General features: G+C 38.6%; 1 protein-coding gene across 1 annotated transcript in view; it reads right to left on the reverse strand.

Moving 5' to 3' along the window:
- The window catches only part of dcc (DCC netrin 1 receptor), a 239,746-nt gene that overhangs the window by 124,683 nt on the left and 94,910 nt on the right, over positions 1-20,153 (reverse strand). The window contains 2 exon segments of the mRNA XM_051072616.1: positions 15,182-15,302; positions 16,324-16,478. Coding sequence (XP_050928573.1) covers positions 15,182-15,302; positions 16,324-16,478 — 276 coding nt within the window.

Here is a 20,153-nt window from a genome sequence, read left to right on the forward strand (position 1 = left end):
ATCAGTGGTTCCTTCAGTGTAATATATCCACCAGTTGCAAAGAGTAACCATTAACAATTTTTTAATATATTTTTATATATATATTTTAGCGGAAAGGATGTTTTCCCTTTGTCAGTCATGTTACAGGCAAACCGTATGCCATTCCTTCACTTCAAGTAACATACACTTTAAGGGCTCTATTCTGCTGTTTTGTACAATGTTCCTAACTTGAATAACATATTTGCTTCATTTAAATGTGATACTCATGTAAAAAAAAAAAAACTTATCTTTAGTATTTACAGTTTTGATATAACATTAATACAGATGATGATGGCTTTAAAGGTATTTATTTGGAAAACCAAGACCCACTCAACTGAAAAAATGGACATGGCAAAAATAATAATGATGATGTTCTCATGACAATTTCAGGCTCAATGAAACATAAGGTGTACACGATATTTGTGTCAGGTAAAACTGTGATATTCTGCTGCTGGAAACTAATACTGCTGTTACCTGCCAGTGTTTTTGCTAACTGATATAGTGTGCCAACCACCACAGCTTTTACTATTTAGTCTATTAATCGGACTGCTGTGGTCACACTGCAAGAGCTTAACGACACAGTCAAAATAATAACAAAAGAGTTTGGTGATGTTGTGAAGTAGCATGGGATTGTGGAAACTGCGTCTTTCTCATTCAATCCAAGGGACCGCTACAAACAGTACTTCAACTTAACAGTCTGAACAGCGTGTCTTCACTTACCCAACACTAACATAACGTATATTATCACAGACCATCACAATATGATATTTGTAAGACGTGCCCTTATTTTGAAATTCCCTGGCACGTCTTTTTCTCTGGGCAGTAAATCAGCGGTCTGGAAATATTTTGGATTTTGGAGAAAGGACAGGTCTACTGACTAGTTGCATGCTGTGTGTAAGCCATGCCACTTCAAGATAAAGTACTCAGGTTTACACAATATCCTGCTTTAATGTAAACAAATAAGAATTTAATCTTCTTTTAGTTTTGTTTTATAGAATGTGAAAAATTTAAAGCTCCATATACCAGAATGTGGCACTTCATAGTGAACAGGAGGTCTGTGTTTATTAAAAGAGAAGATTGTTTTTCATTTAAATGTCTGGTTTAAATGTCTGATATTTTAGTTGCTGTTTGTGATTTATTTATTGTCTCATATCAATCGCTGGCTCCTGAATCAAAATGTCCATTGAATTGATATAATATCATAACATGATGAGACTTGTGATTTACACCCCTACTACACATGTGCAAAGGGGATGGGATGCCATTGACAGGTGACCAAATGAAAGGGACCATTACTGTAATTACAATTACAGATTGCTTGAGGTTTGAAAATTGCTATTTGGAATAATGTAAGTACACAGTTCAACAAAATAACATAGCTAACGTAACATAGCTACATATTTTTAGACATTTCCAGTGTGGAAAAGTTACATATTATACATTTAAATACACAGGCATATATTTTTACTTTCTGTAGTACTTAAGCCTTATAAATACATTAAGGAGGACCTCTGATATGCAGAACAGATGCAGACTAAATCTCTCGCTCTTTATCATTTTGCCTATAAATATTCTCCATTTTCCCTCTCTCCCCCGCCCTCTTTCTCTCTTTCTTTTTTAACCTCTATTTATGCAGAGGAAGACTGCTGAGCTTGTTCACTTGCTTCGGTTTCACCCTGCTCTCTCTCTCTCTCTCTCTCTCCCTGCACTCAATTTCAGGGCTCATTTCAGCCAGCTGCTGTTAAAAACGCCTGTACTACACACACACACACACACACACTCACACACACCTCCTCTCTGCCCTCTAGTTTTAAATTCCTCTAAAATGGATATTTATTCCTGTAAATCTCCACTGCTGTGGGTGAGTGAGTAAAATCTCTAACATCTTAAGTGTGTGTGGGAGCGTGTGTGTGTGTGTGTGTGTGTGTGTGCACTGTGTGACCTCACTGACCTGAAGGTGGAAATTTACTTCAATGGATGAAAGTTGAATAAAGGCACGTAGACACAGAAAAAAAAGTAGACACCACAGATGGAGCAGAAAACACTACACTAGAGTAGGATAGAACTTTCTTTTGCCGTTAAGCTTTTTTTTACATATTTCAATTCCAGACACAAATTAAAGTTTCTATTTTACTCTCAGTAAACAGATTCCACGTGCAGAGCCACACCAACAATGAACGTGTCCAACTCACAATACTGTGTGTATTCATACATATTATTCCTCTGTGCCATAGAGCTCCATTGTTGTCCAAAAACTATTAAAAAGACATTGAAACACACTGGGTCATATGTTCCTTCATTACCATGAACACACACAAACACACACTATAGTTTATTTTGCCTGCCCTAAATGTGGATTAAACCTCTGATAAGAATAGTCCCAAACAAATGCAGTTTTCTACAGAGGCCTGATGTTTTAGAGAATTACCAACACTTTTAATATATTTAAGAGTTTTTTTTTTTTTAATGTACGTCTTCATAAGCTGATAAGTTGTTGGAGGTGGAATTTGATGGAACAGTTTCACCCCTGCTTGCAGCTGTGTGCTAAGCTAGGCTAAACACAAGCTGCGCCCATCTTGGTAGTGGATGCACAGAAGCTGATACCCATCCTCTGTGACTCCTGGGAAAATAGACAACAAAATGGTAACATAAATGTGTGATTGTTCCTTTACTGTTCCAAAGGGATTCTGAGGCATGGAGTGTGTGTGTGTTCTCTAATTTGTTGTGAAAGCTCTGTGTGTGTGTAGTTTTATAGCCGCTCATGGCAGTGTGTCTGTGTTTTACAGTAATTTACTGTGAAAGCTGACTGTGTGAGTGTGTACATTAATTTACTCTGAAAGCTGTGTGTGTTGTGTATCTTTGCGTGTATGTGTCTATGTGTATGTGTTTGTCTGTAATTTCCACTAAAAGCGCTGTGTTACAGTGCAGTAATTCCAGGTGTTTTTTTTTTGTTGTGCGATGTGCAGTTCTCCATGTTTGGAGCCCTTGCCTTATTACTGTGAAAGCCGGAAATGCAGGTCACACAACAAACTTTCAAAAACCCAAACACATACTGAGGTGACAGAGTCTGATCAGCCTGTAATAGACTGAAATTCAGAGTAAAAACACATCTATGTTCAGCTTTGCCACACCATGACACAACTAACATCCAAAATACCAAGCTCAGTGCACAGCTTTCTAAAGCATGTCTGCGAATTTTACATATTTTGGTTGAAAAGAAGACAGTGGCAATGATCCTCTTTCAGAGATGAAAGCCAAGTAAGGACGCCAATCCAGAAGGGTTTGGGAGTGGTCTAGCACTCAGTGTGTGTTCTGGGGACATTTCAGTCACTCATTGGCTCATAAAACTCATTACAAGAAGAAAATTGTGACAGACTCTCTGGACAGTAAATAAAATGTTTAAAATACAGGCCTTTCAGCATTTTGATTCAGCATGACTTGTACTGACTTTAATGCCGTGGTGGTTGGAGACATTTGTGTTTTCGCTACTTTAAACCTTGGCGATATAATTTTTTAAATTTATTAGACCCTAAACAGATCTCCTTACACTCATTAACATCATATTTTCAATGGCTCAAGGCAGAGCTAGAATCTGTAATGAAAGTTGAAATTGGCTGAATTCAAATGTAGTGTTGAGGGGGATATCCGAGCAGCATCTGTTTCCTAGGGTAGTACACTACTACATGGATTGGTGTCCTTATTCTCGCTACTGGTCAACTATGGCTTGGTATAATTTGACCAGTCTCTAAGACTAAAGCCAGATTCAAAATTACAGCACAAAACCAAAATGGTCACTTTATAAGATTAGGTGATAAGCCACTCTAAAGGCCTTACCAGCAGTGGAGCTAAAAATGTTACATTTGTTCCTCTAGCACCACCGCCGGTACCGAGTGTAGACAATGTAAGTTCAGATATTTTCTTTTAGTTTCTGTGGGCCAGAGTGAATAAATGGATGAAGACAAACTCATATGAATGATTTTTGCTGCCTGAGTGTAATGACTATGTGAAACCAGATTTATCCAGCTTTATCTCATTTCCTCTCATGTTTTTGCCTCAGACTCTCTCTATCTCAGCTTTCCAGCAGATGTTAAGCTTTCACGTCTTATCGCACTCTACATTTTAATACCTCATGTTTTGAATAATTTTACTACAAAATCATGGACTGACAGCACCAGATAAAATGAAACATAGCAGGAAGTTTGAGTTCTTGGTTGGTTTGATAAAACTTTTACAGAAATATTAAATTTGTCTGGTGACATTTTATACTCTACTGGTGGAGTTTGATTAAAATGGGATGCATCATGTGTAGATTTGAGGTGTGCATCAAAATTGACATATAGATGTATCAAACATTATTCTACTATAATAATATATAGTGAGTGCCTTTGATTTGTGCAACACATAAAAAAGTACCTAAAGAGACTCTTATGTTATCTAGATCTATTATCTGGGAGTGTTGTGATTTTCTGGTTGGTTGACATGAAAGAAACTGTGGACCGACATACTATTATGGCTATTAAATAAGGAGATGCTGTAATACAATTTCATCGAACATAAACATTTTTCAGTGTCTTTCTCCTTCAACATACTCCCCTTCTGCATCAACACACCGCTGCCTTCAGGTCCTCCACTGATCAAAGCAGTGCAGTAGGTCTTCTTGGGACAGTTGTCTCAGAACCTCTGTCATTCTTTTCTTAACTTCTGACACAGAATCAGAACGAATGTTCCTTTGAGCACAGATTTGATCTCAGGAAAAAAGAGAAAGTCACATGGTGCTAGATCAGGAGGGTGATCAAGTACTGTTGAGTTGTTTTTGGGCCAGAAACTGCTTTTCCTTTTGATCAGGAGCCAGACGTTTTGGGACAACTTTGGCACACACTTTTGTCATGTTGAAATTTTCATGCAAAATTTGCCAAACTGTCTCTTTATCAGTGGAGACCAGTTCTGCTCTCATTCTTATACTGAGTTGTTTCCAACGATTTGTTCAATTTGTTGAATGTTTTGAGAAGTTTTTGATGAGCATGGACGCCCAGAACGTTCATCATCTTGGACATCCTCTCTGCCTTCACAAAATCTTTTGTGCCATTCAAACACATGTGCACGTGACATGCAGTGTACCATTGTACCAAAAGATTCAGCTGCTGTTTGTTCAATTTCACCAAAAATTTCAAGTTAATTGTTGCTCAACTGTTTCTGGTCTCATTATTTAATAGCCATACCTCGTAGTTGAACTGAAAGTGGGTCTGTGGACACCCAAATAATCAAACATTTGCAATGCCATCAACTGACTGTATCTTGCCCTGCTATAAACAAACACATAAACACCAGGAATTACCCACATCCCTGAAGAGGCACAAGCTGCAGTTGTCCATGAATTATCAATTAAGCTGCAGCCATCTAGGAATCATCCAGTACCCTGTGTTACCAAGCCCCAGCTGCAGGTGTGCAGGAACTATCAGAACTGATGCAAAAGGGCTTCAGTCATCCAGGAGTTATTCATATCCACGGCAGCTTATATCACATCTGATGTTCCATCAAAAACATACTAAACTGTGACCCTAAAAACCAAGCTACGTGCAGCTTACACAAGCTAACTGTACGCTCTTTAATCAAAGCACAGTCCAATGTTCATCTGACGTTATTAGTTATTAGTTATTTCACACTGTTTAATAAATGTGAAAAAAATCCTTCATGTTTCTGTGAGTTTTCTGTGAACAGCAGGATTCATTCATTCAACTGAAGACACACGTGAATTCATTCACACACACAGAGAGACACATACACATGCACACACATGCTTTTTTCTTCTTCCTGTAATGATGAAGGGGCTCATGGGAAGGTGTTTCATCACAAAGGGGATCAATGTTGGAAGTGACAACACACAACCATACAAACACACACCAACACACATACAGCATGGTGACACATTTAGGTGTAGGCAGTGTGGTACAAACCTCCAACCTCTTACCAATCAATAGACACACATACACAAACACACACACACAGACTATATGGATGACCTTCCACTTTCTCTGATCGATAAAGACCGACGTCTCAGAAACATCAGCGCTACGGGAGGAGAAAAGATAAATATTTTCCTCTCCTCTTCCATCTCTCCCTCTCTTCTTTGTGGATTTTTATGCAGGGCACAAGAGATTGGGTTTTACTGGTAGAGAGAGGAAGGCTGATCTGATGAGAAATCCTGAGAGTGGCATGCAAAAGTGATTATTAATAGAAGGTTCAGAAATAATATAACAATAGCAGTGAGCCAAACCATCCATCCATCCATTATCTATACCGCTTATCTGTTAAGAGTCGCCAGAGGGGGTTTGAGCATATGACATTGGGCGAGAGGCGGGCTATACCCCGTCTGGATTGCCAGTCCATCACAGGGCCAACACATAGAGACAAACAACCATTCACACTCTCATTCACACCTACAGGTAATTTAGAGCCACCAACTAACCTAACCTGCATGTCTTTGGACTGTGGGAGGAAGCTGAAGTACTGGGAGATAACCCACACAGGCAGAACATGCAAACTCCACACAGAAAAGCCCTGGGTGAGGCAACAGTGATAACCACAGCACCACCATGCTGCCCTGAGCAAAAACTGAGAAACAGTGTGGAAGCCCAACAGCAGTAATCAGCTGGTTATCTCAGCTTGTCTCTTTGTGATATATAAGTAAAGTGATGTTACTATAAATAACCGGTGAGGTTATTCACCAATGTCTCCGTCAGACAGACTGCAGAGGACTGCATTAGCAGCTCTGAAAGTGAGTCATAGAATATATGCTGGTTATTCATCTAATTTTTGCATTGGATCTATTCTATTCTACAGATACATATACTATATATACACTTAGTCTGAATCTCAAAGGCTCCCATGGCTTTCTCTCCCTCCATATCAAGCAGATGTTATTGAGCTGAATTTTCATTAAATCCGTCCTCTCTAGGTGCTTTGAAGCCATCTCTGGCTGTCACTGGGTCGCCGTTCGCCACTCGCTGTGGATTGAAATGACACTCCAGCAGACAGATCTCTGCAGAGTCTCGAATTGTTTTGTTGTTTTGGAGGCGAGTGAGAGAGTCAGAGCAGTACCTGTACCTGTACCTACTTTGCTGTTTATTGCCAGGATTACAGTTTTCATTTTCAATGTAATTCCATCATAGTGTAAGTGATTAAACCTTCGTAAATATAATGTAGAGTAAAACATCAGTGCTAAGCAATCGTGAAGTCTTCCACAAATGAATTCATCTTAAACATTAAGGATCATTTTAACTCCCAATTTCTGTTATTCAACCATACAACATACAGAAATTAGATAGAAATAAAAATAATAAACATTTACATGTACTTAGCTGCTCTAATCAATATTTTGTAATGTGAAAAAGTAATGCTGAGGATAATTATCTGTTGCCTTTAGCGCTACAGAATGTTTAGTGTCTTTCACTTTATTGTTTTAGTTTAATAACCCACGACTTCAACGTTTGAGTTCACTCTCGCAGCTCTCAGCAGCATTACCTCCACCCACGGCAGCTGTTTTCAGTGACAGAGCTCTGATAACAACACTGTGCGTTACCTGCTCTGCAGCAAACAGAAGGCACGCACAGTTAGAGACTAGCCAGTGAACACGGAGGAGCATTTAGCAGCTACAGCGCCAGATGTCTTCACAGGTGATGACAGAGACCAGAACAGCAAAATCTTATATCAATCACATGGTAACAACTTCAACAGATGAACATATCTATCTAAAGCTTTGTAAGGTTGAGGCAGGTCAGAACTGTGGGAACATGTTACCAGAGGCTAATGGACAAAGTAGCTGAGGGACAAATAGCATTTTTTTAAGTTGATATAAGTGTGTTTGTTCATGTGTTTGTCAACTTGTGAACAGTTCATCTACACATCTATCTATTAACAACAAATCATTAGATATAATTACAACTCACTAATTAAGTGTTAGAAATGCTTCATAGGTTTCTGCACTCATTGTTGGCAAATAAACACACAACCATTAAAGTGGGTTGCAGTGTGTTGTTCCTACAGTTCTCATAAAGTGATGGAGTATAAATAAAGTGTTACCAAGTAAAGAATTGGTGAAGGTCAAACCTCCCAAATCCAACAGTTTAGAGTCAACTGGGAAAGCTGTGTTCATCAGCTAACTTCCTTACTACAGAATTCACTTGTCCAATACAAGCATTGAACCTGAATGCAGCATCATAGCAGACTTATTGATTAATGTGCTCTTTTAGCAAAGGAGGACAAAGGAAAACAAATCTTTAGGTTGGACACAAATCTATCTGATTGGGCCGACCAAACAAAATCGTTGTGTGTGTTTTTTTTTAGTAAATTAATAAAACTTAAACTGGCTATGCCATAGGGGATTAATGGATGAATGAAATTCAGGAAACTAATGGTGTGAAGCGTGATATTCTCTTTTTATATTTTTGTTCAATACATTTAGTTATTTTGTGTATGTTTCAGTCAAACGCTGGTGCACAGACTGCACACACACACACACACACACACACACACACACACACACAAACACACACACACTGGTGTTCTTTCTTTTGCTCTTAGGCAAACACTTAATATGTATCTCTACCTGTCTCACACACACACACTCATTTAGTCCTCTCAGGATAGAGGATGGTAGAGGAGAGGAGGCTACCATCACCATGGCAACAGACAGAGACCCCCACACCATCCACCCCACTCCTCCTCCACACATACTGTTGAAGAGTGGGGGTAAAGTCTGTGTGTGTGTGTGTGTGTGCGTGTGTGTGTGTGTTGAGAGAGAGAGCGGAGGTGACGGAGTAAAAGCATTTCTCTGTGTGTGAAAGATAAAGTGTGTGTGTGTGTGTGTGTGTCTGTGTGTGTGTGTGTGTGTGTGTGTGTGATGGGTTTGCTAAGGTCAGACACTCACTGTGGAATACAAATCTGTCATGGCTGACACACTTCCTCCTCTCTCTCTCCACTTCTCTCTCACACTCGCCCTGCCCTTCGCTTGACCCTCCCGCCTCTTAGTATTTTTCTCTTCATCTCTCTCTCTCCCCCTCTCTCTCCATCCATTCATCATCCGTCCATCCATATTCTTCCTCTATCTTTTCTCTTCCAGTATCTGCACACCTGTGCGGGGCAACTGAATTTTATCTCCTATTTTCTCGTTCTGCTCCTCACCTCTTCTTCTTCTTCTTCTCTCTCTCTCTCTCTCTCTTTTCCTTCATCCATTCTGATCATACCTCTATCTCCTCTCTTCCAACAGCCTGAAAACAATCTGGGATAGTTATCTCTCTTTCTTTCTCTCTTTCTGTCTGAAAATGTCACCTAATTTCAAATAAAAGCTTTAAAAGCTGAGTGGGCAAAGAAAGGCAACACCAGAAGAATGCAAGAAAAAAAGAAAGAAAACATTTTACAAATGCTAATTATAACAGGAGAGGAATAAAAAATGAGAGAAAAAGAAAAAACGCTTTTTAATCACTGTCACCTAATTATGTCTCATCATATTTAATTTTCTTCATTCACCTTCCTTTATTGATTTGTTTTTGCAGTGATTTGGGGGTTTTATTTTTGTTTTTTCTTTTTTGATTTTTATACTCACATTGTTCTGAAAGAATTATACAAGAAGATGTTTTGTTCACAAAACTGAAGTCAAATACAAAGATAAGAAAAAGAGAAAAAGACGAAGAAATGACAAAGAAAATAGAGAGAAACAACATGTCTTTAAGAACTTACAGTAATATACTACAACTCTGCAACAGGAAATAGTGTTGTGAGAGAAATGTAATGCCACCTTGATTATGTTTTTATTGGTGTGGTGAGGAAACATTTTCGATTGATGTATCCGGTTGTAAACTGATGAAAATGAATGTATCTGCAAAACATTCATTCATTTGTTTTTCCTATCATATCCACGGACTGCTCTTGGTTAAGGTTGGTAAAGAGCATGAGACGTGAGGCAAAATGCTGATGCTTTGAAAACAACAGGAAATTAGTGATTATAGTCTGCCCGGTGATTTGGCTGATTATCAGCACAGACAGCAGTGACTGTGACACACAACTCATGGAGGCAGTCAAGGTACTTTAAAACAGCTCAATCAGTCTTTTTATATTCAGTGTAACTAACACTTCCTTTAAACAACAAACAAAAAAACAAAGACCAATGAACAACAACACTGAAAACATAACGTACTAAGGTAAAGTAAAGACTATGTATCATTTGAAAATACTTAAGTTTCAAGGGATGATATCAAAACATTTATATCTTTGATATAAATACAGAATGTGTGTGACATTATCCATCCATACTGCTTGTTCTTTGAGGAGGGCTGGAGCCACTCCCGGCTGACACTGGGATAGGTGGGGAGTACACTCTGGGGAGGTCACCAGTCTATCACAGGGCTGACACAATGAGACAAACAACCATTCTTACCTTCATTTAGAGTCACCAATTAACCTGACCTGCATGTCTCTGTGAGAGGAAGCCAGAGCAAACCCTCTTCAGGCAACAGTGGTAACCACTGCACCACTGTGCTACTCAAAGTCCATTGTTAAATGTTAAAAGTTGTCTAGATCCAAGCAGCCATTGAATCATGAGTTATACACAATAGATACTGTAATAGGAGAAGAAGAGTGAGGAACAAAAGACTAGTTAATTGAGGACAGCTTGTCCAATTGGGAGTAAAAGCTGTGTCCCCAGTCGGGAGAAGGCTGATTTTTGGGTCAGGGGTTAAAATTAGGGTTACTTAAGGTCAGACAAGCAGTGATTTCGGTTACGGTTCAGGAAATGGATGTGCTATTCCCAAAAATGTCTAATGTAATGTTCCCTATAATGGCAACATGTGTGAGATCAACATGTGTGCACCTATCAGACTCCTTTGTTCTGTGAAAGCTTTAAGGTTTCCTACTCACTCACACACACACACACACACACACACACGCACAATGTACTCTTCTTTGGTCTCCCTCAGGACTGAGCTATTGCAAAACGTTGAACAGTCACAAACAAACAACACTCTACCTGTACTCACACAAAAGCTAAACAACAACAACACAGTGAGAGGATCACTTTCACGAGCCATCCAAATGAAGCACTAATTTTTAATGAATTTCAGCAAGAGAAAATGCAAATGAATGCATGTTTCCATCCACTGCTCTTATCCATTAGGAGCTGTTCAAGATTTACAGCAGGTGGCACTTATTTTCCAGCCGAGTGCAATTAAAACATGGCACAAGAAAACAAGTTACACACACAGTTAAAACTGTGCAAGTCAAACTTAAAATGGTAAAAAAAACAATGTAGAAAACATGATGTCTGTGTCATATTAATTCAGGGAATGTAACAATCTAATGATCACCCCACACAGATCTGATGTTCTCATCTGTTGTAATTTCCAGTCTCCAGTGGAGCAGAAGCTTCAGTGTTTAAGTCACATGCTTCATGTTTTATGTGGTGATTGATTCACCGTTCCCGTTCTGACATGTCACTTAAACAGTGTCCTCTGACGGTCCAGCTGTCAACATCTGGTGAGAGAGGTGAGGCAGAGCTGATTTAAATGTTGATGGTTCCTTCATTATCACTGTACATTCACAGCAAAAAGCTTCTCTATGAGCAGCAGTGAGTGGTTTGCTGATGTTTATTTGCCCCAGCTTTTGCCTCTAGGGCAACATACAGCCTGCTACATGTTATTGATAAAGGTGGTTGGGGCTGTGGGCAACCCTGACATGATGACTGCAGGCGTTATTGAAGACATGAAACAGCACTACAGGTTTAGAAAACAAATCTTGTCTAATTACCTTTATTTAGCTGCTCTTTCTGCATTTTCCCATTGACCTTTGAATTGTGCTCAATTTCCATAGCAACCTTTTATAAAGTGCATTTTGCAATTCTTTATCACAATGTAACAAACGAAAGTGGTTGCTTATAGTGATGAACCTGCAGAGAATTATCACTAGAGCAAATCTGTGCTAAGCTTTACTGTTTTAGGTTCACTGTCACCACTCTTTTATTATTCCTCAATATTTTCCTAAAGGAAGAAGGGACTGACCATCAGTTAAAGACAGTGTTATCTGCAGTAAAAATAACATCTATAATAACATATAATAATATATAATAACATATCAAACTGAATATGATTATAGGTTTATTATAGGTATAATTAATGCTACCATTATTAAGAAAAGCATGCTAATTTCACAGAAACTGTGTTTGGTAACCAGTAATGGAGCAAATGAATCCACCAACCACAGGCTAGTCTAGCTGTCCATTCATCATGAAGCAATTTGTGGCAATCAAAGAATGAAATGGTGAATTAACATAACAGGCCCACACCAAGAAGACAGTGTGTGAGGGGATTAAAACACTGGGGAGTGGTTTTCTATCAGGACCGACATGAGAAAGAGAAAACACTCAACAACATCAGACTTATGAAAGACTGAAAGACAGCAGGCTGAGGAGCTGCTGCACATGAAACCATACGGTTGAGTCATTCAAGGAGGGAGGAAGAAAGGGAGGAAAAAGAAAGGAAATACAAATAAGGAAAGACAGAAGGAAGGATGGAAAGCATTAAAGAACAAAGGAACCAATTAGACAAAGAAGAGAGGGAACAATTAAAGTCCTTAACATAGAAGACAACAAGGACAGATGGAAGAAAACAATTGTGAACCGAGGGACCATGTAAGAAAATACGCAGAGACGAAGGGAAGAAAGACGAACAAGGAAATGATGAAAAGATGAAGGAAGTAAAGTGCAAGAGGATGGATCAGCAGATAGAAAAACTTAAAGGGTAAAAAGAGATGGGAAATGAGATAGATAGATAGATAGATAGATAGATAGATAGATAGATAGATAGATAGATAGATAGATAGATAGATAGATAGATAGATAGATTGTGAGTGTGTGTGTGTGTGCTGGTATTTTATCTGAGTGAAAGATGTATGTAAGTGAGATAAAAAAAAAAAACATTGCATAATTGTGTGTATGTAAATGATCGTGTGTGCATGTATGCATGTGTGTGTGTGTGTGTGTGTGTGTGTGTGTGTGTGAAGAATCACTCTAGGATCAAGAGGCCTGGTTTTGTCAAGGGTATCAAGGTGGTATGCTGACAATCACACACACACGCCGTGATTTCTCGTGGGAATGTCTGATTGGCCGCTGTGAGCCTGCTGGGATGCTTGGTCCCCGTGGCGATAGTAACCAAGCGATAACACCAACCATCTGACCCTCTTAATGTCTGCGTATGTGTGAGTGTGTGTGTGTGTGTCGCCATCTGTGCAGCTGGCTCAGGGGAGAAGCAACACACTGAACAGTGATTAAAGCAGAGACAAAGAGAGACAGAAATGAAGAAAGAAGAAAGACATGGTATATGTAGGTTATAGCTTTGGTAACTCCTGCAGTTTGAGACAACAGAAGTTCTTTGTGTCTGTTCCAGTCTTTTTGCCTCATGGGTCTGGAGGCTGTCGCTCAGCATTAGTAATTACTTAGTTGGGTTGGTTAGCTGATGAGTGTGACTTTAGTTTGTTAGATAACTAGTATGTTAGAAGGTTAACTAGTACATCAGTCAGCTAGTTGGCTAACTGTTGTAAGACATTCAGTTGCTTAGTTTGTTATTTAACTGTGCATGTTTGAAATTTAGGTGGGTCACAAGTATATGATTTCTTCTGTAAGTGAATTGGTTGGTTGGTTTGTTAGGTGGCATTGTAGGTATGCCGCTGGTACATTAGTAAATCAGTTAAACAGTGAGCTGTCTGTTTAATGTATCAATGAGTTCATTAGGTCAGGTTTTTAGTCAGTGCAGTGAGTCAGTCACACAGTGAGTTCGTCAGTTAGCTAAGTTGCATGTTTATCTTGCCGAGGAGATAACTAGTGTATGAAGACTGTGATCTGAAGCCCACATCAGCTGTTTACATGAGCACACACTGACAGTTTGTGTCAGAACGATCCCATTACATATTCAGGGTTTCTATAACAGCATTAGGTTTCACATGCAACAGAATCCTAGTCACACAGTCCACAGTCACAGCCACAATAATATACAGTGTGAATATAACTGCTCAATGTCTCTCACCTTTTTTCATCATCTCTCTCTCTCTCTCTCACACACACACACACACACACATACATCTGCAGGTCCATTTAGATACAGATGTGCTGACTCAAATGTTCTGCAGACTGGCTGAGCTATTCACATCTTCATCTCTCTCTCTCTGTGTGTGTGTGTGTGTGTGTGTGTGTGTGTGTGTGTGTGTGTGCATGTGCACGCATCTGTGTGCATCAGATGGTAGTAGCTGCTGTCAGACCCCAACACAAACAACCACACAACACAACAAACAGTGACTTTGCCAAAACCAGTCGACTCCTCCTGCTGTCTCAGCTGTGACTCAGTCTGACTGACTATAATCTGATGACTGAGAAAATGGACATCAGAAAGGAGCGTCTCCTCCTGGCGGAAAAGTCAGTGACTTCAAGTTAAAACCAAAACCAAGACCATTTCCTGACGTCATGGAACTAACACGAGGTCAAGAAAGCAGTTTTAAAACAAGACACATTATTTTCTTTGTTATAAGTTATGCAATTAATTATTATGATTTTTGTGAAACTTTCAGTTTGGATTTATTAAATTAAATTATATCATAATTTATAATTTCCATAACTTGTACTTATGATTTTCAAAATTCATGATCATGACTGATTATAGTTAAGACTTCCATAACACATAAGATTTCCATAACTCATAATTATGACTGACATAATTCATGATTTCATGTTCTAATATGCACAGTTATGATTTCTATTAGAAGTAATTCTGAGTTTCCTAACATCATTTTAAATTCCTGAAATATGTAATCATTACTTCTGTAAGCACACTGTAATTATGGCTCAAATTGAGCTGAGTTTAGACTTCAGGCTAACTTAGATTCCCTGTTTTGAATATGTACTTCACACAATATGAAGACATGCATTACTCAACAGGGCAAAGTATTGCAAAACAATGAAAGAAAAAGATTGAAAAAAAGAATAAAACCAAGTGATATCACTGGAAACACAGCAAGTTCAGAGAGGAAATGATATCATGACAGAAATTAAGCTGACAGGTGATCATAGCATGTTGTGTTAATCAATGTGCAGCAACGGGGACATGTGTGTGTATGTGTATGGTCCTACCTGGCTCTCGGAGCAGCAGCTGAGCCATCGCCTGCGAGCTGCCGGCTGAGTTTTCAGCGACACACTGATAAAATCCTTCATCTGACTTCACCAAACCCAAAATCTGCAGGTTACTGCCGTCCTGAACATCAACAACAAACACAAACATCATGTCAATAAAAACAATTAAACCCTCCACATACACAAAGTCTGGCTCAAACCATTATACAAACAAGAATGTGTTTATAAAACCAACAAAAAATTGTCTATGAGAAAGTGAGTGTTTGTGTGTGTGTATGTTTGTGTTATCGCTTTACAGAAGATTATGGGATTATAGATCATGAATGATATCCGTATTGTAAGATTATGAAAAGTACATCAACAGAATTATGTCATACCCCCACTGTGCTATTCTTTCTTTATCTTTTTTTTTACACAAAATACACTAATTGAACTCAACACTTCCTATCAGTGGTATCAAACATGTTTGATAGTCTGAATTGGTTTCCTTCCAATGGAAACAAACACATTTTAAAGTCCTGTGTTTCATCATCTTAACTCTTTATTATTCTTCATTAGAAAACATAATAAAGGGTCGTAATAAGCTGCTTAGATAACCAACCTATAGTGGGGTTTTCAGGGGAGTACAGTGTTGATGATATGTACCGTCTGACTTGCTGGAAAGTGTAGTTTACCCTTTCTGAAGCATAATTATGGGAGTGATGACAACTGATACCATCCATTGAATGGGCTGATAATATTCAAAGTGGGTGGTACCAAAACAAACATGGACAGCAGCCAGCAGCTTGCATTGTTAATATGCAGTGACATTTGCACTGAAAAGGCCAAAAAAGGATAAAAAAATCATAGAGGTTGGGTGAGATGCTGGAGAGGGGTGTACGACTGTAGAGTCTACAGAGGGAAGCAGAGCTGAGTGAATTAAAACAAAGCTAAAACAAAGCTAACTTTAGGAAAAGTTGTTCATTTACCAGTATGTGTTCCCCCAGAGACACAAATGATATCATCAGTTGCCATTAGACATTAATGTAAAATGTGTTTTAAAAAGGTTTATGAGAAGGACTGACAACAACTGGAATATGAAGACTTAAGATTAGAGTATGGATATAGCATGTGTATAGGTTTCTAGGTTATGTTTGACTCACCACAATCTGGAAGTAGTCGCTGGGGATGACTTCCTCTCCATTCTTCATCCAGCGGACTGTTGGTGGTGGGTTTCCTGTCACAGCACACTCCAGCTCGATGTCGGTGGACTCATAGGCATACGTATTGGTCGGGTAGTTCAGGAACTGAGGAGGCACTGCAGAAATACACAAGACAATACTGAATCAGCAGCAGTCTCATTACTGTATCTGTGGTTCAGTGTTTTTCAGCACCTTTACTTACTTTCCTTAAGGATTGTTTTTCACATAAGTGAGTTTCTGTAATGACCTCAGTTATTTAAAAACTAATTAACACAATTACAAACTCCTCAGTTGCAGTTTATTGAAGAGCTGAATGTGTTTGATCTCATTACCCTCTATGGATCATTACACGCTCATCTCCTCATGGTCAACAGCAAATTCATTTGACATTTTTAGATATTAGTCTGTGGGTTGTTGCTAATTTTGCACACAGGACATCTACATTTAAACCTTGGCTGAAAGGTTAACACAGCAGCGACAGATTATAGTAGATTAACCAGGTAGTTTGGTTTTTGGTTGATCATCAAGTCAGGCCATGGAAGGTCAGGAATCTGTATAATCACTTTGTCTGTTTACTGTACACTCCTGATACACACTGATCTCAAAGGGACTGGTGAACAATTTCATATATAGGTTTCAAACCAGATTTAAGCATGGTTTCAGTATGTTGGTAACATTCAACTGTCTATCCATTGGGAAACTCATTACAAAGTTATTTTTTGCAGCTAAACACAAGGTTTCCAATGATACCAATGATATCAGGTTGAATATCAAGGAAGCATGTATAAAATGAGGCACAAGACATCTGGAAGTGTCTTTGACTGATATCAGAATCATCATTGGAGAACAGGAACTGTAAATAGAAAAAAAAATTAAGTCTTCATATGTCTGTGAAGGTTCTCAGTCATCCAGGTCATCCAGGTCATGGTACAAGATCTTCATATCATCCCTACAACAGCAGCAGTTGGTTTGTAACCTGTGAGGTGAAACCAAGAGCGAGAAAGTCCACAAAGCACTCACTCTCAACATCTGTCATTTGGACAATGGAGGTAAGAGGACAATGTCCTGAGAGACCTTAGTAAGATAAGCTGAAACAATAAAAGTAAGGGGACGAAAGAGTTGCAATTTATTGTGGAGTTACATAGCAATGTATCATGATATGTTTTCACATTTTTAACATTACAAGCTTATTCTAAGGTACAAAACAATGCTCAAAGGTAAGGTAAGGTAAGATAGTATCAGCATGTGTTTTAAGCAGGTTTCAAGGTCTGATATGTTTTTACATAAATTTGTATATTTATATATTTAGACCTATAGCCATTATAGTCTACAGTTATACCACTGTCTAACAACAAAAACCCCTGATACAATGCGTTAATTGCTGAGCTTTAGAAGTGCCGATAGACCTTACCTTTGGACAGAAACAGACTGTCTGCTCCCCCCTCTTCTCAGTCTTTGTGGTAAGCTAAGCTAACCACCTGCTGTAGCTTCACAGATATGAGAGCGATCTCATCTAATTCTCAGTAAGAAGGTAGGTAAGAAGCATATTTCCTAAAATATCCCTTTGAACTTGAAAACCTAAATCTGAAAATGTCAAACTCAACCTTTGACCGAGCCAGCAGTCTAGATTCAGTCTAATCAGTGGCAGAAATTTAAGTTGTTGGGATGTGAAGTGATGGATACAGAGTCAAACATGTTCAGGTACAAGCTCATGTGACTGTTGGTAAAATGTCTACAGGCTCACAGATAATAAACAGATAAGCAGGAGGGTGAGGCAGCTGCCATGTCTCAGCTCTGTTGTCGTTGAATGTGGTCTTTGAAAATGCTGCGGCAGCTCATGGCTGTGAGAGTAGAGATGTGAGACAGAAGCCATTTTGAGCCTCAACAGAGACGAGGACGAAGCCTGAAGGGTCTCATGTAGCACTGAGCGCCACGACAATGCTGTCAGCGCTCCAAGACAACAAACATTCTCCCTGTCAGCAAACACACACACACACACACACAGGAATGTCCTGTAACTGTCAACAAAGACACTTATATTCACAATGTCACGGTTTCCTGAGCACTGTTATATAAACACACAAAACACTATACACAGCCAGAAGTGTGTGGACAGCAGAGCACTACACCTGTATGTAAGTTGAGCATGTCTGAAAAAGAAGGGATGGGAAGGGAGATTTGACAAAAAAAAAGAAAGAAAAAGGGGAGGGAGGAGGGAAATGAAAGAGACAAAGGACAGAGAGAGAGATAATACGGAGAGGATTAAACATTTTGAACACTGTGAAATATTACTTAAAAATATGACTGAAACAGCTGCATTCATATTTTAGGTCAAATCAAAAAATACAAGTCATTCTTTTAACACCAACAAACGTTATTTTGATTAAATGTTGCATGTTTTTATTAAATGTTGTAATTTAGTTTGATTGATTTAGATTTGTTCATTTAATGAACTGCTCGGTGTAGTTGTTTGAACTTGCAAATCTAGTTCAGTTTCATTAAAACTGAAAGTTTTGTGTAAACCTTTGTCTTGTTATTTGATTTAAATTTCAAATTTCCATTTCAACATAACTAATGTAGTCTATTGTGTGAAGTTTGTCTTGGTTTATTTCACAGTTTTTTTTTTTTATTTCGTGTCAGAATCTGTTAAAGACAACGTGAAAGGCTGTTGCCAGTGACTTTGTTAAATTCTAATTTTACAGCCTTCATCGTTGTTTGTACTTTATATTATGAAAAGAAACGACCATGATTTATGTTCATTTGTGTTGCGTTTCCATCATGCTTGTTTTCTTCAAAATTCAAAAAAAATTTCAGCTCTCACTTTACACACAACAATACATGCTGGGAAGTCTGTGTAGGGGATTTTAATTACTGGCCATCAGAAATGTATAAAAATATAAAAATAATTACATAAAGCTGGCTAATAGGATTTAATTTACATTAAATCCACCTCAGGAGCACCATCCTAAATAGGAACAGATTCTCTGAGTCAGTCTCATAAAGTATTCTTAAGTACATAAAGTATATATTAGTTTGGAACCTTGTTTAATAACTAATTTAATAACTACAACAAAATGTCCCCCATCAATAGTTAGTAAAAAGGATTTGGAGTTCTGCAGCATAGAGGCTGGAAACATTCAGCCACAGGAATATATTCAAATGTATTTATTTAGGACTGACCACATGGCCTTTGGGGGAGGTTAAAAAGGCTTCTTTGTTAATGGAGGAGGGAATACGGAACAAGAAAGAAATAGAGAATGGCAGAAGAGGAAAGGGAGGTAAGGAAAAAGGAGCAAGAAAATAGGAGAGGAAAGAGACAGAGAGTAACAGAGACATAAAGTGAAAAGAGAAAAGAGGACGGGGAAGGAAAGAGAGAAAGCAGGAAAACAAGAGTAACAGTGAATATGGAAAGAAATGAAAGAAGAAGAAATAAAAGAGAACAAGATAGGAGGAGAGGAAAAGTAGAAAGTTAGTGGAGGAGGTGAGTTGCGTATGCGTTCTTCCCATCGATACATCATTATCTGGAGGTGTAACTTTATCACAGCAGTAATGCTCTAATTAAGAGCTAACGATTTCCTTTAAACTCTGAGCTGCTGCAGCTTCACCACACCAACATCTACACACCGATACACAAATAACACAGACTACTACACATGCCCAAGAATTAGTCTGAGACACTAAACACGAGAGACACAGGAGAACAGATCTAAACCTATCAGCAGCCACCACATCTATTTCAGAGCTGAAGCCCATTCAACTGCACTTCCTCTAATGGCCACTAAATGTTGCTG

Source organism: Lates calcarifer, linkage group LG9, assembly GCF_001640805.2.
Source record: "Lates calcarifer isolate ASB-BC8 linkage group LG9, TLL_Latcal_v3, whole genome shotgun sequence".
Taxonomy (NCBI): domain Eukaryota; kingdom Metazoa; phylum Chordata; class Actinopteri; family Centropomidae; genus Lates; species Lates calcarifer.